The sequence below is a fragment of the Nerophis lumbriciformis genome, linkage group LG36 (assembly GCF_033978685.3).
Source record: "Nerophis lumbriciformis linkage group LG36, RoL_Nlum_v2.1, whole genome shotgun sequence".
In the NCBI taxonomy this organism is placed as follows: domain Eukaryota; kingdom Metazoa; phylum Chordata; class Actinopteri; order Syngnathiformes; family Syngnathidae; genus Nerophis; species Nerophis lumbriciformis.
Genome location: NC_084583.2, coordinates 6,050,001 through 6,073,928, shown reverse-complemented (window position 1 = coordinate 6,073,928; position 23,928 = coordinate 6,050,001). Strand labels below are relative to the sequence as shown.

Here is a 23,928-nt window from a genome sequence, read left to right as displayed (position 1 = left end):
TCATTTATAATTTTGTCTATTTTGTGTTTCTCTCTCCTTGAGGTCAGTTTCTTGTTACCAACCATTGTGTATTATTCAAACTCCCCTAATTCAGCTGGCTAGTTGTTATCAAGAATACTAAAACCCTTTTCAACATGATTCTGACATCTAAGTAGGCTAAATAACTTTAAACTTTAATACATGCTCGGATAGCCCAGTATCGGTCAGTATCGGTATCGGATCGGAAGTGCAAAAACAATATCGGTATCGGATCGGAAGTGCAAAAACCTGGATCGGGACATCCCTACCCACTACACTGGTAGTTTTTAACGATTCCATAGATAGATATAAGTTAGAAATTAAGGCTACTTTATATTAGAAATGGCAACAGCAGAGGATGAATGCCCCATAACAAGAAGATAGAGAAAAATAAGAAGCTTATCGACGACAGAATCGGTACGGACTACAGTGGCGGACGTGCGCAAATTTTCAGGACTTATGTAGATCTCAAATACACATAAGTGAGTGCCAAAAGGGAAGAAAAGTTGGGTTTCCATAATATTGTAAAACAAAAGGCCAGATAATATGGCTGCTAATGGGTGCCATTTTGCGGTCCTTATACACACACCATAGTAATACTTGTATCTATGACAACGGTAGCCGTAATGGGCCGACAATCCATCAAGCGGTGCGGCTTCAAAGTCATACTAAAACATTTTGACAGATTGTAGAGTGCCGTATGTAATGTTCTTTATTTTCAATGGAACTTTTAAAGTTTTGGTGTTGTTTACTGGCGTCATATTGCAGTCTACACATATGTCTTATGTGTGACTGCCATCTACTGGTCACACTTATCATTACACTATGTACCAAATAAAATTGCTTTGAGGTCAGGAAGCACAACCAGAATTATTCCGTACATAAGGCGCACTGTCGATTTTTGAGAACATTAAAAGATTTTAAGTGTGCCTTATAGTCCGAAAAATACAGTACTACTTGTACTGCGTAGCTTGATGACATTATCTACTGTAAATCCACTATTTCCTGTCAAAACCAATTTGTCCACAGTAGCCAAACTTATTTTCTCCACCTAATCAGGCTCCTGAGGACCGGACTGTACTCTGGGCTAAAAAGCAGAAGATTGAGGGCACTCATGTCTACAGACACTCCTCCCTGCAAAGAGCTATTTGGTGTCTTCAAGGCACTTAAGTGTTCTCACTACTTTCTGTCATCCACTTTCGTACTCTCCTCCATTTATACGTTCCTCATGCCACTTTCCGACGGCAGTGAATGGTGCAGCGCAGGACTACGGGTCACAGCAGTAAAAGGTCACACACTTGTCCACCTTCCTCTTCGTCATGCTTAATTCATACGTGCTTCAGGATGCTGTGACACCTTTTTTAGCGAGGAGTACATTTGAAAGCGCAGTGAAACTTTTATCGACAACAGTGGAGCACTTGCACTTGGTTCTCAGCGTTTGAGCCTGGAGTGACCTAAAAAGCAACTTGGTTTTAAACGTTGTTTCAATCAAGTCCACTGCGGTGCACGAGACGGCGTGTGTGTGTGTGTGTGTGTGTGTGTGTGTGTGTGTGTGTGTGTGTGTGTGTGTGTGTGTGTGAAGAAACGATCCATTAGAAGAAACTTTAAAAAAGCTTTCCCAGCGCTGAAATCCTCGGACCTTGTCTGCTGTTCAATTGTGAATACCAATTTCATGTAAGGGTTGAGTGGTTCCCTTGCATTCACACTGGTATTTTAGTCACAAAACCAAAGACTGTACAGGAACGAACATATACATCAAGTAAGGACTTGATTTTGTGACATATTATCCAACTCAACAATATTCTTGCATACATTTACTTTTGGTTAAATATAATGACTTAAGGGGGTCATTTATGATTGTTTCCCTACATTTAAAACACTTCCTTGTGATCTAAATAACATGTAATGGTGGTTCTTTGGTCAAAATGTTGCGTAGATGATGTTTTACAGACCATCTTCAAGCCGCTTTCTGACCGTCTCTTCAGGGTGCACCAATTTGTGGGCGGTCCTATTTACGTGCCTCCACTTCAACTGCATCTTTTCCCCGACATCTTTGTAGTAGTTTTTAGCGCTTCCATATGGAGTCTACTGACAGATATAAGTTAGAATGATACGCTACCTTGTATTAAAAATGGCAACAGCGGAGGTGTAGTAAAAATGGCAACAGCGGAGGATGCATGTGCGTGTACGAGCCTAATAACAAGAGGATAGAGATAAAGAAGGAGCCCTTCAGGTAAATCTTTACCATACATGGAGATATCCGGTGACGTCACACTTGGGGAAAAAAAGGCTTGAATTGGGCAAATTCCAATCGGCTTTTTTAGAGGAAATATGAAGGAAGGCAAGATTGTTTTATACATATCTTCAGCATGACTCAATGGTATGATTTCACATTTTAGGGACAGGGATACATACAGATAAAAAGTCTCAAATAATTAAGAAAAGTTGGTTTTGCATAATAGGTTCCCTTTTACTCATTTGACTAATCACAAAAAATATTATCACGCAACCTATTTTGACCGTATATGCTCCTTTACCTTAACCGCAGATTGTCATATAGTCTGTGATCAGGTCAATGCATACGTGCTCGCTGGCAAATTTGGCTTCAAAATACACTCCGATAAAACTGTAACCAACGTTTGAGAAAATAAATGACGTACATTCAATTAAAACATAAAACAAATGTTCCTGGATGACATTCTGGCAATACAATTGCATTTGTGTACAGATATTGGGCTCGTTTTTAAAGGCGGACTGCAGTTCTTTTGGAATTTTGCCTATCATTCACAATTATTACGAAAGACATGAAGGGTATATTTTTTTAATGCTTTCTAAATACTCAGTAAACGTAAATAACAGCGCAGCCAAAAGGGATATCAACTATTTAACTGATAAAATTGGAAAAAAAAACATTCAAAAAGCGCAAAAAATACTCCATTTAAATTTTGTGACTTGAATATTAACCAAGTGTTAGTGATATTGTTATCATAAGCGCTAACGCAGAAGGACTATTTATAGCGGTGCCGTGATCACAAGCTTGTGTGCCAATGTTGACATGAGTGACTGATCAGTTGTTTCCTTGCTTCCTTGCTCGTCAAACTTTATTGTAGACCATAAACCATGCCTCTCACCTGGATAGCAGAAGAACAAGGACATATTCTGACATATCGGTACACTTTGACAGCCAATTTAGACCCGAGAACGACACAAAAAGACGCTTAGTTCCACCCCCCTTTTCTTCGCAAGTATTATGAGTCATTCATCATCTAAATGGGAATATATTAACATCTTAGCAGTCGGCATCCTAATGACAACAGACCTTGTACAGTTAGTTAGTGATGTTTTATTATGTTTGTTGTCTCTCATGAAGTCTGCAGTGAGTAATAATCAGTCATGTTGGAAAGAATTAATGAGCTGCGTATGCTTAAACAGATCAAAATACGTAAACATTAAATGTTATTATAAATGTTACTACATAACATATATACTTACATCATGTATATAAAACCTCAATGGAGATGTTTGGATGTTTTTTTAAGGGTTTTATAGGCAGAATAGAGTTGCTTCCACAGGCTCCATTGTAAGTGGACTTTTTTTTTTTTCATGAATTTATTAATCAATTCAACAAAACAACACACAAAAACACCACAACAAAGCAATCGAACTCCAAAACCAAACCCGACCCAGTGGACTTTTGATCGCATTTATTTAATATTTAGAATGCATTTCTTAATAATTGTGAACGATAGGCAAAAAAAAAAAAAAAAATGCAGTTCCCCTTTAAATGACATAATGTTGGATATAGAGAACATACAAACCCTTTATTTATTAAATCACAATTATTGAAATTCAATGATTTGGTGCATTTGCAAACAGCTAACATTATGTACAAAGCAAACTGTAACCTGCTACCCAAGAATGTACAGCAATTATTTTCAACAAAAGAGGAGACATATAACCTTAGAGGGAAATCTAATTTAAAACATCTGTATGCGCGTGCAACACTTAAAACTTTTAGTATATCAGTATGTGGAATTAAATTATGGAACGGATTAAGCAAATAAATCAGACAAAGCACCGATATGATTCAGTTTAAGAGATGGTTCAAACTACAAGTGTTCACAAAGACACAGAACAAGAATTATGATGAACATTTTGAACCCTTTTTTCCCCCTTTTTTTATTGAGACAAAGATAATTTATGTATTTTTAATATGGTACATTATTTATTTATTATTTATCTGTTCACTGTTCTGTTACAGTGAACAAGGAAATTGGAAAAAATGGTTATGGTATGAAAAGGGTAGGATTAAATAAGATCTGATTCTTCCTACTCCTTTTCGGAAGTGCTGTAATGAAACAACTGGAACTGTGTGATGCATTACATTGTATTGTATGCATGTTCGAGATAAACTGAAACTGGACTGAAACTGAATTGAACTGAATTATGCAACCTGTGATTAAACAAAATAATAATTTGACAGCAATATTAATTTTATATTCTGCTTTACTTACCTTCTTAGATTCGAAAAAGAGATTCTTAAAGATACTTTTAAAGAGTACACTTTTCACATATTTGTCATTACTGCACGCTTGTGGCTGTCATTTTAACACTGGTTTAAGTCTTTGCCCGTGTAGCGTTCACATTTTAGCTCAAACAAACTGAACCACAACAGAGATCACTTTTGGGACCGAGCTCTCAAGGGGTCTCAATCCACTTGCTTGGTACACACTGGACCAAAGGAACCATACGAGAGGCACTGGTGTTCGTTTGAACCAAACCTAACATGACACATGTGAACACACAACTATTGCCTTTAATAAAAGAGTAATAAACAAGTGCTGATTGGTTCCTGTCCAAGACTGGATCAAGACCAGACAGAATAGAAGGAAAATACATTGACTTTTCTGTATCAGGTCTTTGATTGCAAACGGCTACAGTAAGAAAGCCAAATCTTGAGCCAAATGTGTTTCCAAAGCCAAGGTTGGAGCGTTTTCTCCGGGCTAAAGTGACAGATGGCACAAAGGAAGGCAGCATGGACTGAAGAAAGGGCACAAGAAGATTGTATGTCACAGCCCAGAGGATCAGAGGACAACATGCCAGGGATGAAAGTGGAGGAGATTAAAGTCCAGGCGTGACAATGAAAGTTGAACCAAAATGCAACTTTGTGTTTTTTCTACTTTAAGGGAGTTTCTATTAAAGGATGTTTATCTGGGGACAATTGATGTACTACTTCTTCTCCAGAATTATACAGTAAATAACTTTTTAAATACACAATAACATCATTTATGGATGTCGCCATATGGGTGCATGGTCGCTTGAAAATGTATCTGCCAATGAATCATTGGCACGGAGGACATGTAAATATAGCCATCATAAAGATGATGTACTGTACATTGTGTTTATCATAACGCATACAATGCAGCAGATAACCTGCACTTCACCTCTGCTATGTGCTCCTGGTCTGCATGTCACGCACTAATCCTCTTCCATGCAGTAAAAAGTGTTCAAGAACGGTCACAGGGAGTGGGGTTGCTGTGCTTGGCGACGGCTTGAAAGGAACATGGCAGACGGAAGCATCAATACATGATATACTGTAGAAACATGGGAAAAGGACAAGGTGTTCGACGATTGAGTTTTTATGCTTTTTTCCCCCAGAGATTTAGGCAGTTAGATATGTCGGTCATTAGCCTTTACGATTTCACTGTCACTTTTTCATTTGTGTTTGCAATTTATATTGATTAATTGCATTGCTCAACTTATGACCCTTTTCTATGTCACAGTAACTTACAGTTGTGGTTCTAAGGTTATCTCACACATTTCGTCTTTACCATCTCTGGTGCTCTGCTGTCGTGGCATCACAAAAAACAACAAAAACGCCCCTCAAAACACCTTTGGATGCTCAATGAGCTGAAGTCTCACAAGATGATGTTTTGAAGACCAGGGTTCAGACACCTTTGGTTGAACTGCGATTTGTTGAGGGGTATCTGCCTATGGAAGTTCTACTAGTATTCTTTTACAAAACCCAAAACCAGTGAAGTAGAGTCCTAACTTGCACTTACAGTTGTAGCGACGAACTGTAGTTACCGACAGTGGTTTTCTGAAGTGTTCCTGAGCCCATGTGGTGATATTCTTTACACACTGATGTTACTTTTTGATGCAGTACCGCCTGAGGGATCGAAGGTCCGTAATATCATTGCTTACGTGCAATGATTTCTCCAGATTGTCTCCAGACTTCCCCCCACATTCGACCCATACCAGTTTGCTTATCGCCCTAACCGCTCCACAGAGGACGCCATCTCCTCTGCACTCCACCTGAGCTTAGAACATCTGGAAGGAAAGGACACACACGTGCGGATGTTGTTCCTGGACTTCAGCTCAGCATTCAACACCATCATCCCGCAGCACTTGGTGAGCAAACTGGCCCCCCTTGGATTCAGTACCCCCCTATGCAACTGGCTGCTTGACTTCCTCACAGACAGACCTCAGTCTGTGAGAGTGGGCAACAACACCTCCAGTGCCATGTCCCTGAGCACCGGCTTCCCCCAGGGCTGCGTCCTGAGTTCGCTGCTGTTCACGTTGATGACCCATGACTGCTGCGCCAGGTCCACGACTAACCGCATTGTGAAGTATGCGGACGACACGACAGTAGCGGGCCTCATCCGTGACAACAATGACATGGACTACAGGGAGGAGGTGAAACATCTGGTTGACTGGTGCAGAACCAACAACCTGGTCCTGAATGTCAACAAGACCAAGGAGATCATCGTTGACAACCAGGAAGCACCAGAGGACAGAGTAAAACAACTTGCACTGAGCCTAGTCTATAAAATCCTCTACACCTCCCTGATACCGAAGTACATGTCAAACTACTTCCTTAACGTAAATGACCGCCATAACCACAACACCAGAGGGAGCTCCACTAACCACGTTAAACCCAGATTCCGATCTAACAAAGGTCTTAATTCATTCTCTTTCTATGCCACATCCATGTGGAATGCGCTCCCAACAGGTATAAAAGAAAGGGCATCTCTATCCTCCTTCAAAACCGCAATAAAAGTACACTTCCAGGCAACTTCAACCCTAAACTAACACCCTCCCCGGATTGTTAATAATCAAATGTAAACAATCAAATGGAGATACTTTTCTTATGCCTTCTGATCTCTCTCTCTCTCTCTCTATGTCCAATACTTGCTGTACATATCCTACCAAGTCAGACCTACACTGTTTCAATATCCATTTCTCTGTTCTCAATTGTTGATGACTCATGATAACAACCAAACCTAACCCCCCGCCCCTCCACACCCCGAATTGTAAATAATGTAAATAATTCAATGTATACACCCTGATGATTATCTTGTGTGATGACTGTATTATGATGATAGTATATATGATAGTATATATCTGCATCATGAATCAATTTAAGTGGACCCCGACTTAAACAAGTTGAAAAACTTATTCGGGTGTTACCATTTAGTGGTCAATTGTACGGAATATGTACTTCACTGTGCAACCTACTAATAAAAGTCTCAATCAATCAATCAATCAAATCCAGCCACGCTCCACTCTTCATCAACGGCACAGCGGTGGAGATAGTAAGCAGCACCAAGTTCCTGGGGGTGCAGATAACTGACAATATAACCTGGTCCCTAAACATCGGAGCTCTTGTAAAAAGAGCTCAGCAGCGGATGCACTTTTTGCGTCGGATAAAAAGAGCACAGCTCCCTACCCCCATTCTAACCACATTCTACAGAGGCACTATAGAGAGCCTGCTGACCAACAGCATCTCTGTCTGGACTGGAGCCTGCAATGCCTCAGACTGGAAGTCTCTCCAGAGTGTGGTGAGGACGGCGGAAAAGATCATCAGGACTCCTCTTCCTCCTATCCAGGAGATCGCAAAAAGCCGCTGCCTGACCAGGGCTCAGAAAATCTGCAAAGACTCCTCCCACCCCCACCAAGGACTGTTTTCACTGCTGGACTCTAGAAAGAGGTTCCGCAGCCTCAGAAGCAGAACCTCCAGGTTCTGTAACAGCTTCTTCCCTCAGGCCGTAACACTCTTGAACGCATCATAATTAAATGATCCCCTCAACTCCCCCCAAAATGGATGAACTCGCTGGAATAAAAAAGACAATATAACATGCATCCATAAACGTGGACGCATGTGAAAAAGTGCAATATATGTATCTGTACAGTAATCTATTTATTTATTTATATATATATATTTATATATATGTATTTATTTGATGTATATGTATTTATATATTATTTATATTTATTTATTTATATATGCACCTTATTGCTTTTTTATCCTGCACTACCATGAGCTTATGTAACAAAATTTCGTTCTTATCTGTGCTGTAAAGTTCAAATTTGAATGACAATAAAAAGGAAGTCTAAGTCTAAGTCTTGTCTAGATTCTCTGAACCTTTTGATGATATTTTGGACAGTAGATGGTGAAATCCCTAAATTCCTTGCAAAAGCTCGTTGAGAAACGTTGTTCTTAAACTGTTCGACAATTTGCTCACGCATTTGTTCACAAAGTGGTGACCCTCGCCCCATCCTTGTTTGTGAATGACTGAGCATTTCATGGAAGCTGCTTTTATATCCAATCATGGCACCCACCTGTTCCCAATTAGCCTGTTCACCTGTGGGATGTTCCAAATAAGTGTTTGATGAGTATTCCTAAACTTTCTTGTTGGGTATCTTGTCTTTGCAGTCTATTTAATTCAATATAAATGGAAAATGATTTGCAAATCATTGTATTCTGTTTTTATTTACAATTTACACAACATACCAACTGGTTTTGGGTTTTGTATTATGTCATCTAAATTTGAACATATATAGCTGGTTTGTACAACTAACAGCCCGCGGCCCACCAAAGCTTTTCATTTGGCCAAAAAAGGCTTGATAAAACCATAAAGTTGATTTGATTTGATTTGATTCAAGCTAGGGTCTCTCACGTATGCAGTACTCCCACAACCCCGCAGGGGGCAACAGTGTGGCAAATGTGTCACAATTACTACATTTACACTGCAGGCCAAAGTGGCCCAAATCTGATTTTTTTTCAATAGGATTTTTTCCAGCTGACTATTCGCACTGCAAGTGAAATGTGATCTTCATCAGACTCCAGTGTAAATGCGTACAGGCCCCCAATGTGGCCTTGACGTCACTTGCACCGAAACCGGATGTTGTGATTAAATATTTCATTCCGTTGACGACTGCGTCTTTCCCCGCACACACGAGTGATGTAGCTCGCCCAAAGCCGACGAAAAAGTCACATACGGGTCTGCATTGCGTTTAGACTGAAGTCACATTTGAAAAGATCAGATTCTAATCAGATTCGGACTACTTCCTGATGTGACCTGAATCTGATGGCAAAAAAAATCAGGTTTAAAGCACTATGGAAAGTTTAGACTGGGAAATAAAAAATCGATCTGTGCCACTTGACGGCAAAAAATAGGATTCAGTGTGGAGTGTAAACGGGGCCAATGAAGCAGCAGTGGGGTGAGTAAAAGAAGACTTCTCAAAAAATGACACTGTCTGAATTAATTGCGAAAATCAAACTTCTGTATGAATGTTTTGCCCCGAGCCACTGCTCGAGTCATTGTTTCCTGTTGGACCTTTAAAGCAACGGACACGCAGTTCCAGACCAGCAACAACGGTACAAATTCACGAAACTAGGTCAAATCTTTGTAAGTAGATATTGTGAATCAAGATATTTAGTTTGTGTTGTATTGAAATTGCTGATTCTGTGATGTCTTTTGTATTTGATTTATTTGTCTGAGAGTAACTCTCTGGCGAGCAAAGCTCGTTGAATAAATGTAGCGCAAAATTTGACCAGTATGGGGCGATAATGCTACACTTTAGGTTTAATTGTGTTGACCCACATTCATGTTTGCTGTGGATGTTGTCTAATTCCTATACGCGTAAACATCTGTAGATTATTGTGTGACTGCATTAACACTAAAATATCCCTTTTAAGAAACACACAATTGACAATATTATGTAAAATACACAATGTTTATTTTACAATACTTTTGTAATGTTTCTATTTTTTATATGTCTTACAAACCTAAATGAAGATGTGTAAAGGAATAAAACTAAAGAAGGAAAATAATTCAATCTTTAACAAAACTTCTGGAGCTTCTATTTCTTCAGGTCGTTAACTATCTGCTGTATGCGCTAGAATCGAGTAGCGAGGGCAGAATAATTAATTTATTGACAGTGCAGAGTGAAAGCCGATGTGTTTACTTTGCAATCAAAGGAATATAACCTGCGGAGGATCTTTCTGACAAAACATTCACATTTCGATGTCCTGCCCCTGAGCCCTTGGGCTCTTGAAACTGCGGCCCACTTCACTATGTGGTTAAACAGTCCTGATATATGCAATTGACCATCATCCTAAACATATTGTGTATGACCTTAAAGTCTCCCCTGGAGTTCAAAGTAATAATTTGTTTTGGTATTTACAGCGCTTGCTAACAGAAAAGTTTGAAAAACTTTCAAGTGGCTTCAAGCACAACATTTTTTGTGCATTTCATGTTGTTTTACTCAGCAGCATGTTCAGATTACAGTTAATCCTCAATGCGGCAGCTCGACTGCTGACAGGAGCTCAGCGGAGTCATCATATCAACTCTATTTAAGCTTCACTGAACTACTTTGGCAGTTTAACAGCCTAAAAAAAAAAAAGAGTTGTTACCCCAAATGCTCCAATATTACTGTGTTTATCATGTATAATATATCCTGTCAAAAATGCACCTTTACTACGGCAGCATTACAATTCACACCTGTAGGATGTGCCCTGGAGCAAATCATCTAACTGTTCCCCACTTGCACATTTATGCTTTCAATCTTTCATACTTGCATCTGGCTTCTGTTTTGTTTAGTTTCAATTTGTACTTGAATTATAAATTTTTTTGTTGGCTCAAGTGACGAGATTCTGCCGTAGAAAATACACAATTGGGACACGCGACAGGCAAACAAACACAAACAGAGCCAAAAGGAGATATGGAAGTGGAAGATTGATTCTGTGCAGAAATGCATCCATCACCCAAAACAACTGTTCTATGTGTGTGTTGTGTGTGTGTGTGTGTGCCAGAAAAAAAAGACAAAAGAAAGGACGTCAAAAAGCAAGCGACAACCTCTCATGGCTGAACAGTACACACTGCGCTGAACCACCTCTTAAATAATGACGTGCTGCTTATATTGCCATGATATGCCACCACGTGTGAATTACAATGATTGGCAAGAGAATTGCAATTGGTAATCATTAAAATAAAATAAAAGTGACCAAGTACAAATGTCGTCTAAATTGATAAGATGATATATTAATATGATAAAACGTTAAAGTGTTGTCCTTATAAGTTTTGAATTTATTTATTAGAAACTATCATTTATTCCAGTAGCTTTTAATTATGGCAATATAAACAATAACACACATTTCATTAATTTATTGTTATTTAAAAAAGCAGTTTGATTCATTTTAAATTTGTATCTTTAATTTTTTGTGTATTTAAAATGCTTAATGTAATTAATAAATTTTTTTCACTTTTTTCAATTACTATTTTTTCCAACTTTTATTTCGTAATAACTTATTTATTGCTTCACATTCTCTATTTGTCTCCGCATTAGAAAATTGTAACACTTAAGCACAGGAAGTAAAACAATACATTAGACAGAGAAGGGCTCGGATTAAATAAGATCCGCTTCTTCCTACTCCTTTTCGAACATATAGAAAATTGCAAGTGCACACATGATGTGATTTATTGTGACTTGTTAAACATCCCTCAATTGAATAGACTGCAAAGACAGGATACTTAACGTTCGAGCTGGTAAACTTTGTTATTTTTGGCAAATATTAGCTCAGTTGGAATTTGATGCCTGCAACATGTTTCAAAAAAGCTGGCACAAGTGGTAAAAAGACTGAGAAAATTGAGGAATGGTCATCAAAAACTTATTTAGAACATTCCACAGGTTAACAGGCTAATTGGGAACAGGTGGGTGCCATGATTGGGTATAAAAGCAACTTCCATGAAATGCTCAGTCATTCACAAACAAGGATGGGGCGAGGGTCACCACTTTGTGAACAAATGCGTGAGCAAATTGTTTAACAGTTTAAGAACAACATTTCTCAACGAGCTATTGCAAGAAATTTAGGGATTTCACCATCCGTAACATCATAAAAAGGTTCAGAGAATCTGGATAAATCACTGCACGTAAGCGGCAAGGCCATGACCTTCAATCACTCAGGCGGTACTGCATCAAAAAGCGACATCAGTGTGTAAAATATATCACCACATAGACCCAGGAGACTTAAGAAAATCACTGTCAGTAACTACAGTTCGTCGCTACAATTGTAAGTGCAAGGTATAACTTTACTACGCAAAGCCATTTATCAACAACACCCAGAAATGACGCTGACTTCGCTGGGCCGAGCTCATCTAAGTTGGACTGATACAAAGTGGAAAAGTGTTCTGTGGTCTGACGAGTCCCCATTTCAACATTTTTTGGGGAAACTGTTGTGTCCTCCGAACCAAAGAGGAAAAGAACGATCCGGACTGTTATAGGCGCAAAGTTCAAAAGCCAGCATCTGTGATGGTATGGGGGTGTATTAGTGCCCAAGGCAAGGGTAACTTACACATCTGTGGAGGCACCATTAATGCTGTGATTGCCAGAACCTGTATGTACATACAGGTTTTGGAGCAACATATGTTGGCATCCTAGCAATGTTTTTTTTCATGGTCTTTGCTGAAAGGTACATACAGGTTTTGGAGCAACATATGTTGGCATCCAAGTAATGTCTTTTTCATGGACGCCCCTGCTTATTTCAGCAAGACAATGCCAAGCCACATTCTGCACGTGTTACAACAGCGTGGCTTCGTAGTAAAAGAGTGCGGGTACTAGACCGGCCTGCCTATTGTCCAAACCTGTCTCCCATTGAAAATGTGTAGCGAATTATGAAGCATAAAATACCACAATGGAGACCCCAGACTGGTGAACAACTTAAGCTGTACATCAAGCAAGAATTGGAAAGACGTCCACCTGAAAAGCTTCAAAAATTGGTTTTCTCAGTTCCCAAACGTTTGCCGAGTGTTGTTAAAAAAGAAAAGGCCATGTAACACAGTGGTAAAAATGCCCCTGTGCCATTTTTTTTGCTATGTGTTACTGCCAATAAATTCTAAGTTAATGATTATTTGCAACAAAAAAAAAAAGTTTCTCAGTTCGAACATTAAGTATCTCGTCTTTGCAGTCTATTCAATTGAATATAAGTTGAAATGGATTTGCAAATCATTGTATTTTGTTTTTATTTACGATTTACACAACGTGCCAACTTCTCTGGTTTTGGGTTTTGTAAATTGTGCTTATATTATCTTTTGATTCAACAGAAGAAAGAATAAAACAATAGAATCTTATAAAATGAAAAAGGTTAATTGTCACAAGTAGAGGAGCATAACATGACTTACTGTTGGTTTTGAGTCGGGTTGGTTCGCTGTTACGGCTTCCCGCCTGATTGATAGCCTTGACGAAGAAGACATAGCGTGTGCCACTCTGCAGCCCGTGGACTGTGTAGTGATTCTGCTTGATGTTCGGCACAATCATCCAGCTGTCGGCCGAGTTGTACAAACCTGGCACGCACGCACGCACGCACGCACGCAAACACACACACACACACACACACACACACACACACACACACACACACACACACACACACACACACACACACACACACACACACACACACACACACACACAGGTCAGTAAATGTCATATGTTTATAACTGAGGTTAAGCACATTAGTCCAAAGGAGGACATTCTCTTTGAATTTACCAGCACGTAACAACATTCTCCCCCAGGTCTAACCAGACCTGTGTGTTGTCCCACCCAACACAGAGTGAGTCATCACACCGGGTTAAAAGCTTGGAGAAGTCACAGCCTCAGGTGCTATGCAACATTTATGTGCCGCTGTCCCGTTACCTTTCCATCAGCTTTAATATAGCATGCAACCCGAGGAGACCACGTTGCTCGCTCATTAGCGCAACTCTAGAAGGTCTGAGCAACAGGAGAGATGCGCTGCGGGGATGTGTGCATTTAGCGCCTGGGGGAAAATGATTGTGATAGTTTGTCTTGTTCAAACGTCTGGAAACCGAGGCCATGCGGACATTAGTTTTTGGAGGCGGTTCTTTTTTAATGACATCACGTGGACCAATCGTGGTGTTGCGTTAGGACCAGATGTAGCCAGCTCTAAGAATAGTTATTGTTGCGTTTGGACAAGATGTTCCTCCAAGGGAATTTAAGTTACTGGTCAATCCCAAATTCTTTTGATGACACATAAACTGAGTTTAAATTATCACCAGAACAGAATAGCTTTGAAAAGACCAGTCTAGGACAACACATTCAATTGCGTAGCCAAGTTGATCTGAAAAACATTACCCAAGTGCTGTGTTCTTCAATATGTCCCTCATCCCCACCCTCCAGAACGAATACACATGTCTATTGTTCTCCTTAGCTAGAGGCAGGATGTGTTAACAAATAAAAAGGAGTATTGCTCCTCCCTGCATTCCGAGCTCAAGGTAGTCCACAGTTTACCCTCGGTCATGAGATGGAGGAAAAAATAGAAAGAGCACAAAGAGAAAACACAGGTTATTTCCAACATGACTATAGAAAGAAATAACTCTTAAATATGGATATATGTAGATATCTATCTTCGTCATTATCTATGAGTACACGCAAGCATTAATGAAATGTCACAGTCCATAAATGCAATTAAATAAACTCCAGTTGACTACCGTAAATTCTGGACAATAAGCTGCTATTTAATTCCTATGCTTAGTACCCTGCGGCTTATAAAACGGTGCGGCTAATTTCTGTGTTTTTTTTCTCTGACGGTCATAGAGAAAGTAGTTTTTATTAAACACATGCAAAGACACTTAAAAGGTGTGTTATTGTTTGTGCTATGGCGCCAAATTTTGGATTAGCTAGGTGAATACCTAAAAGTGTTTCCTGCAGTTTAAAGCTTTGAACCGGATATATAAGTTATGTTCCGTCTTCTAGCCGTCCATAGCCTTTCTACGAGTATGAATTCTTTATTCATCACTGCAAGCAACGTTTGCAAGTTTTACAATATAACTAAAACAATTCTTACTTACTAAACCGTCCCATGTGTGATGTCTGTAGGAGCGTTTTCATGCATATTTGTACGTGCTATCATAATGTAATGACACTAGCGTCGTTAGCATTAGCTAATATGCTAACACGTTTACGAGTGTAGTATTATTATTAGTATTATTTACTTACAATGACATTCTTGTTGTATTGTTTCAGTTTCACAAATTCTTCAGTAAATTCAATAAAATGTCACCGTGGAGTTATTGTGTCTGTTTTGCTGATTAGAGAGCTAGCTTCCGCAGCTAGTGGGTCCACGACAATGACTTCTGTTTTGTTTCATCAGCCGGTTTACTGCCGTGTTACAGACACCGTTTGGAAACATATAAGGTATGTAAATAAACTCATTTCACAATGTACAGTCGCGATCAAAAGTTTACATACACTTGTAAAGAACATAATGTCATGGCTGTCTTGAGTTTCCAATCATTTCTACAACTCTTATTTTTTTTGTGATAGAGTGATTGGAGCACATACTTGTTTGTCACAAAAAACATTCATGAAGTTTGGTTCTTTTATGAATTTATTATGGGTCTACTGAAAATGTAACTAAATCTGCTGGGTCAAAAGTATACATACAGCAATGTTAATATTTGGTTACATGTCCCTTGGAAAGTTTCACTGCAATAAGGCGCTTTTGGTAGCCATCCACAAGCTTCTGGCAAGCTTCTGGTTGAATTTTTGACCACTTCTCTTGACAAAATTGGTGCAGTTCAGCTAAATGTGTTGGTTTTCTGACATGGACTTGTTTCTTCAGCATTGTCCACACTTTTAAGGCAGAACTTTGGGAAGGCCATTTTAAAACCTTAATTCTAGCCTGATTTAGCTATTCCTTTACCACTTTTGACGTGTGTTTGGGGTCATTGTTCTGTTGGAACACCCAACTGCGCCCAAGACCCAACCTCTGGGCTGATTATTTTAGGTTGTCCTGAAGAATGTGGAGGTAATATTTATTTTTCATTGTCCCAAGTACTCTCTGTAAAGCACCAGTTCCATTGGCATCAAAACAGGCCCATAGCATAACACTACCACTACCATTCTTGACGGTAGGGATGGTGTTCCTGGGAATAAAAGCCTCACCTTTTCTCCTCCAAACATATTGCTGGGTCCACCTGCATCACTATTTCTGTGTATTACATAAATTTTACCTACACTTCGCCTGCCATCTCTACAACCAGCAAGACCACGCCCAAACGTAACATTTTGCATGGTTATATATATCTACTTGCTCATATTGTGCTGGGACTTGAGTATATGCTTTGCTCTATGGTGTGTAAATGTAAGTTGAATGGTAAATGGTAAATCAACTATTGAGCATTTTGGGTTATCCATCTTAAAATGGAACATTTTAGCTTCATAATTACATGAAGTAAAAGTTATAAAACTAGTTTTGGCGAGACAGTACACCTCTACCAGGTGCCTGCGGCAAATAGGAGTGCAAAAATGGATGTACAGTGACGTGTACATTATTTTTAAACTCAGGACATGTTAACAAAAAGCTCAGAAAACATTGAGTTGATTTCTTCCAATAACGCAGGACTTCGAATATTGCGCACTTATAAATTGCGATTTTGATACTCAAACAATGTATTGAGCATCCCTACAATAAAAAAGTGAGTACAAAACTCAAAACTAGTGAAGTTGGCACGTTGTACAAATCGTAAATAAAAACAAAATACAATGATTTGCAAATCCTTTTCAACCTATATTCAATTGAATGGACTGCAAAGACAAGATACTTAACGTTGGAACTGGAATTTGGAATTTAATGCCTGCAACATGTTTCAAAAAAGCTGGCACATATGGCAAAAAAGACTGAGAAAGTTGAGGAATGCTCGTCAAACATTTATTTGGAACATCCCACAGGTGCCATGATTGGGTACAAAATCAGCTTCCATGAAATGCTTAGTCATTCACCAACAAGGATGGGGCGAGGGTCACCATTTTGTGAACAAATGCATGAGCAAATTGTCCAACAGTTTAAGAACAACATTTCTCAACCAGCTATTGCACGGAATTTAGCGATTTCACCAGCTACGGTCCGTTATATGATCAAAAGGTTCAAAGAATCTGGAGAAAGCGATGATATAACGGACCTTCAATCCCTCAGGCGGTACTGCATCAAAAAGCGACATCAGTGTGTAAAGGATATCACCACATGGGCTCAGGAACACTTCAGAAAACCACTGTCAGTAACTACAGTTCGTCGCTACATCTGTAAGTACAGGTTAAAACTCTACTATGCAAAGCGAAAGCCATTTTATCAACAACACCCAGAAATGCTGCTGGCTTTGCTGGGCCGAGTTAATCTAAAATGGACTGATGCAAAGTGGAAAAGTGTTCTGTGTTCTGAAGAGTCCACTTTTCAAATTGTTTTTGGAAACTGTGGACATCGTGTCCTCCGGACGAAAGAGGTAAAGAACCACCTGTATTATTATAGGCGGCAAGTTACCCTGTGCCAACTTGTTTGCAATGTGTTGCTGCCATGAAATTCTAAGTTAATGATTTGCAAAAAAAAATAAATAAAAATGTCTCAGTTCCAACAGTCTATTCTATTCTATTCAATTGAATATAAGTGCAAATCATTGTATTCCGTTTTTATTAAGAATTACACAAAGTGTCAACTTCACTGGTTTTGGGTTTTGTACATTTCATTTGCATGAAGCAACACATGCCAGACTGAACAAAGTGGCCTCACAGCAGTGATTAAGCTTTGTGGCTTCAAGTGAAAAGTAGAATAGCAGTTCCTCCCAAAATCTTTCCCTACGGTGCCTAACCGGAACTCTGGGAACATTACCGGCTTGAAACGGGAGGCAATGAATAATTGAGCGAGGTGGCAACAGCATACATACATAAGTAATAGCGGAGAGATCTCTTGTAAATATAAATACTTCACAGGACGCAAATAAGGCCATTAAATGTGAGGCGCTTTTAAGAATGCATGAGGGAGGAAAACTCTCAAATGGATAGATAGAGATAGTGATGTAAAGGGTAGTAACCAGACCCAAAAATAAGGGGATATCGAGGTTTAGTTACCGTCTGATCAACTGTCGTGATGGTGTTTTGGTTATGTAATTTTTTTTTACCTAATGTCAATTCCGGACCATAATCCACTACTTTTTTTCCTGCGTCTTATAAAACGGTGCGACTAATTTTGGGAATTTCTTCATTGACGGCCGGCTATAAAATAAACAACAACAAGCAAACAGACTAAATAGGTGTGTTGTTTATACTATGGTATCTTTTGGACGAGCTTGCTCACTGCATTGTTCTTCCGTATATTTCTTTTTCCACCTACCGGAAGTACAATTGCCGTTCAGTCTTCTAGCCGTCCATAGCGTTTCTACTCGTATATATTCTTCATTTTTCACTCCAAGCAACGTTCTTAAGTTTTGCAGCATAACTATAAAAAAAAATGCACTTACTAAACCGTCCCATGTGTGATGTCTGTAGGAGTTTTTATGCACATTTGTATGTGCTATGGTAATGTAATGAAGCTAGCATTGTTAGCCTTAGCTAATATGCTAACACGTTTACAAGTGTCTGTGTTAGTATTATTAACTTACAATGGCATTCTTTTTGTATTGTGTAGGTTTCGTAAATTCACCAAGACGTCACCGTGGAGTTGAGTCTGTTTAGCTGACTGGAGAGCTAGCTTGCGCAGCTAGTGTGTCCATGATGATGACTGAGTGTCAACACTAAACAGATGACCATTATAGCTTTTAATGTCAGTTGCTGTATAAACTTGGAGAAAACATTAGGCATGAGAAGCGGACCTGAAAATATTGGAATAAAAAATAGATGAGAATGATGTTTTTTTGTTGTTGAGTAGACCTAGCTTAGAGAAATTAGCGTGTGCTTACTTTCAACATCTCATATTGATCTCCTTCGAAAATTGGCGAGTATTTACCCACATAATACTCCTTTGAGGGTTTAAGTTGATATAGTTGTGCAAGTGTTTGTGGCATTTCAGCATCTTCTGACACTGACTTATCCCGGATTTTTGAGTTTTACATTATCATTCCATTCACCGCCATGTTTACAAACGCTTCCCTCTTCGATGGCTCCACATCCGCGTCGTAAACACTTTATACATGTCCATCCACCGGCTTCAAGCATGCATCAAATTGATCGTTCTGGAGACACAAACCTTTGGAGTTGCACTTATCCATCTTATGCAACTAATATGGCTTAGCTGTGGGCTTTCCTTTGATTTTCTCCACTGCTATGCTAAACTGAAATTCCAACTGGGGCAGCGCAGGTAGCCTATGTTCTGTAGTTAAGTAAGTAAGTACATTTTATTTATAAAGCGCTTGTCACAGATAAAATTACAAAGCGCTGTACAAATCATAGGTGAATTAAAACAACAATTCAACTAATACAACAGGGGCAACATCATAAAAAGTATTAAAAAGTGGATTAAAAATGATAGTTAAAAGGTGCTTTAACTTAAAGCTTTACTAAAAAGAGAAGTCCTCAAATGTTTCTTAAAAGTGTCAACACAGTCAAGATCACGGAGAGACTGGTGGAAGTTGTTCCAGAGTCTGGGGACTATAGCCTGGAATGCCAGGTCTCCACGGGTTTTAAAATGGGTTTTGGGATATTTAGGAGGCCTGAAGACCAGAGGCTGCGCCCTGAAGTGTAGCGGCACAACGTTATACGGTCCTCAAAAATCGTAACATTTAAAAGCAATTAATGCATGTTTTCAATAAAAGTAACGTTAATGGATTTTTCAGACCTTTAGAAAGCATTTAAGACCCTTTATGAGATTTTAGGATAATTTTAGATATTTTAAGGCCTTAAATTCAATTGTTGAATTTGAGACTTTTTAAGACCCAGCCTGTGCCCGGCTTGAAAGATTAATTAAAGAGATTGCTGATATCAGCTGTGGAGCTTTACAAAGAAGTGTGTCTTAAACAGACATCAGCGGCATGTCCTTGATGACGCAACATTGAGTCAATTGCCATATTGTATGAGTGGATTAGCATAATCTTGTGTGCGACACAAATAATTGGTGTCCCTGCAGGGGAATAGAAAGGTTTAAGATTTAGACGGTTGTGTTTGTGTTGATTTGTCCATTGTTTCGATCGATCAATCAAATGTTGTTCTGCTTCTCTGCTACACGTATAACTCATAAGTATTCTAATACGTACTTGTATTCACCTGTAGACCCACTGGAGCACGGGGCCCTGAATACATATTCATAGAAAAAAGACAGCTGCCAAAGGGAGTCAGCAGCCCTTTGTACTCTTACCTTGTTAATAAAAAAGGTTGGCCTCCCAGTACGGCATTTAAATCGGCCATTAAATGGAAGACAGATGATGGAGTCATGTGTTAGCAGGACAACACAGATGACTGTACATGGTATACAAGATGGCGGCTGATACGAGAAGCACCACAGAGAACCGAGACTGGACTACATCTAATGGGTGTATTAATAATTAAATAATTTTTGTATACATTCACTGTACAAACATACATATACACATACTGTACATATACAAGTACATATACATACATACACTCATGCATATTATCAAGTTTCATCAAACATATATTAACGTTGTTGCCCTAGGGGAAACTGGGTAACACGCGGCACACTGACAAAGCGTACCTATTTTTGCTATAACAATCTACAAGGTTAATATAGTTTGCTTCTCTTTCTTCCCCTCCATTTATCTGTTTTCTTTTGTAATTCAAGTTATCATTACATATATGTATTGTTGCATTTAAAACAATTGTATTGTTGATAATAGAGGTAATTATTGTTATGATTCATTATCAATAGTGTTATTTCCATTGGTATTTGTATTGCTCCATTTGTAGTGTACCGTAATAATGTTCAGTCTCATTTCTGTGTTATTAATATTTACTTTACTAACTGCTTCTTTGGTATCACTTTTAGTATCATATTTCTACATATCCTATTTTCTGATGTTGTTGTTGTTGTGGTTGTTATTGTTGTGTTTGTTGTTGTCTCTCTGTCTTATCCCCCTCATGTCCCTGCAATTGTCCCTCTCGGTCTTCCTTTTTTTCTTCTTCCTATTCCCCCCCGCTCTGGTCCAGCTCTGCCAAATAATAATATAAGTCCATTTAATAAAGTCAAATACAAATAAGGCAACAAGAGATGTATCCCACACTTCTCTTTTGTAAAGTAAATTTGTACAGCAGATATAGATCATCTACATCAACAATATGATTTGCCTGAGTAGCTGGACAGGACAAAAAACACAAATAAATTGTATCTCTCATTATATGTGGGACCTGTCTTTTAATTACCGCGGTCTTCTATAGTCGGCAAACGACTGATGTGGTCTCTCATAATCACCAGGTCAAAAAGCATTGTCATTCACAGCTGCGGCTGTAGGCAACCTCCCAGGTTTTTTTTTGTTATTAACTCCACAAGATGGAAGGATCTTTATTGTCATTGCACAAGTACAACAACAGTTTGTTTTCAGTACAACCCTTTCAAGATTAGACAGACAAACATTGTACAGGGTTACAGAACAGGAACGCTGAGAACAACACAATACAAATCCATCTATCCATCAAAAATGGCAGTAGTTACATTTGAAGTACCATGGGTTGTCAGCATTCAGCAGCTTCATCCACCTCTGCATGCATTGTAAAATCTTGTTACACCGCTGACTGTGTAGAAGTAGTGCGTTGTGCACTTGCAATACTGTCGTTGACATCAGTAAATATGCAGTTAGGGTAAATTACCATGTGGTTTAAGAGTTGTGCTTTGCTTTCCACTTTCTCATGCACTCCAAAATATTCTTAAAGCAAAAAAAAGAACAATTTAAAAACACCAACAAAGTCTTTTAATGTTGCAATTTTGGATATAAATAAATGTTGAGACATTGCAGAAAATTTTCATAAAAAAATATTAGTGTGACCTTTTTATTCAGCCACGCACTATAAAATGTAACTTGAAATTTCGAAAATAACAGTTTTTCCCAATATATTGCCTGTTTTTAAAAAAAAAAATATTGATGAAGCATCCTGTTTTGGCTTTAGATGAATAAACGACCCGGCTATAATTAGAGCATTCATGGTATATGAAACTACATGTACATTCATACACGTCTTTTTTAAAGGGTTACTCACACGTTTTATCTTAGCCTGGGAGAACAAAAGGGAAACGGCAGTAAAACAAATAAAAAAATAGGATGAAAATAAGACTGTTCACCCCAAATTAGGCTCAGCAAAAAATGGATGTGACTTTGATAGCTGAAGTGAATTAATTGACTCACATTATGTTTAGCATATAGTGAATGTTTATAACCTGACTCTCACCAGATCCTTGTCATTCGCTGAGCTCCACACAAGAATCTGGGAGTTCTCAATAGGAGATGCATTTCAGTTGTATGCGATTGGATAAACCACTTGTTCGTTATTTTGAATGACGTGCTACTTCAACCACTCACATCAAAATCAACCCGTGATGCTGATGAGAGCGGCGCTGGGAAATCCGAACCCGGTCGGAAGAAGAGCCAAAACATACTTGCCACCAATAAATGCCTTCAAAACCGTTCTCTGTTCATCTATTAAATAATGAATATTTGATCGATGTCGCAAAACAGTTGCAATAGCAGAATCAATGTCAGCACACGACTCCTCGCCGCCATTGTTGTTTGAATCAAACAGTCCCTTTGGCGCTACGTCACATATTTGAAATCCCGCCCGGCGATCCTGATTGGTTCATTATTTTTTGCTATCTGGAAGGAGTTTGCAATGCCTTCGAGCCCAGACCCTTGTGTGGAGCTCAGCGAACTACAAGGATCTGGCGAGAGTCAGGTTAGAATGTTTATATTAATCTGTGAGAAAGCAAACCACCAGTTTAATTAGTAGGTATTTCAGTTTGGGCACATAATAACATAAGGCCTTTTAGTATTGACATTTGTGTGTGGACTGGATTAGTTCTCGCGGAAGAAAAGGCAAAACAATTGGACCTTGGTATGCAAAGGTGGTGGCCCTATCCGTGAGAAGAGACTACATGTTTAGCTTAATGACAACATCTAAGATACGACCGGCATCTGTTTTCTTTTCAGTCACTTACACACAAACATGCGCTCTCCTGACTTAGCACACACACACAGACAGGAGGTAGGAATATAAAACTGATGGTTTGGCTTTTCCAAGTTAGGAGTGCCTAATTTTTAAATTGACTTCCTCCAGGAACTGCAGCCGCACTGCTGTGTCACCCTTCTGTCCGGACGAGAATGCCAAGACCAGAAATAAACATCATAGCCAATAACAAAAAGAAATGCTGGGACATATGGAAAAGTACGGTCAAAATAGGATATAGAAGGTTTTCTGGTCAACTTGACTGTTCAGATAATATTAGGATGAAGAGAAAAGCCATCCAGACGTATGACTGAAAGATAAAAGAGACTCAAGAGGGTGGCAGAAAACAAGGTTCAAATTCAGGTCATATTCTATTTTAGAACGTGATTAATTAATAAGCAACTGCATGCAATTTTTATTACCTCAATCGGGGATGTTTTTTTGCCTTGATTACACAATAAATAATGCATAAATCCGATGACAAAATTCAGATACATGGACTGTGTGGGTTCCCTCCGGGTACTCCGGCTTCCTCCCACCTCCAAAGACATGCACCTGGGGATAGGTTGATTGGCAACACTAAATTGGCCCTAGTGTGTGGATGTGAGTGTGAATGTTGTCTGTCTATCTGTGTTGGCCCTGCGATGAGGTGGCGACTTGTCCAGGGTGTACCCC

The 23,928-nt window shown here is 39.0% G+C and overlaps 1 protein-coding gene across 7 annotated transcripts in view; it reads right to left on the bottom strand.

Annotated features, from left to right (window-relative positions):
- The window catches only part of mid2 (midline 2), a 367,099-nt gene that overhangs the window by 22,906 nt on the left and 320,265 nt on the right, over positions 1 to 23,928 (bottom strand). For 5 of the 7 annotated variants that reach the window (XM_061930298.2, XM_061930300.1, XM_061930297.1 and 2 more), the window contains one exon: positions 13,482 to 13,643. The exons of the other annotated variants lie outside the window; for them this stretch is intronic. In XM_061930298.2, coding sequence (XP_061786282.1) covers positions 13,482 to 13,643 — 162 coding nt within the window. The remainder of the gene's footprint in view (positions 1 to 13,481; positions 13,644 to 23,928) is intronic. 7 annotated transcript variants of the gene reach the window in all.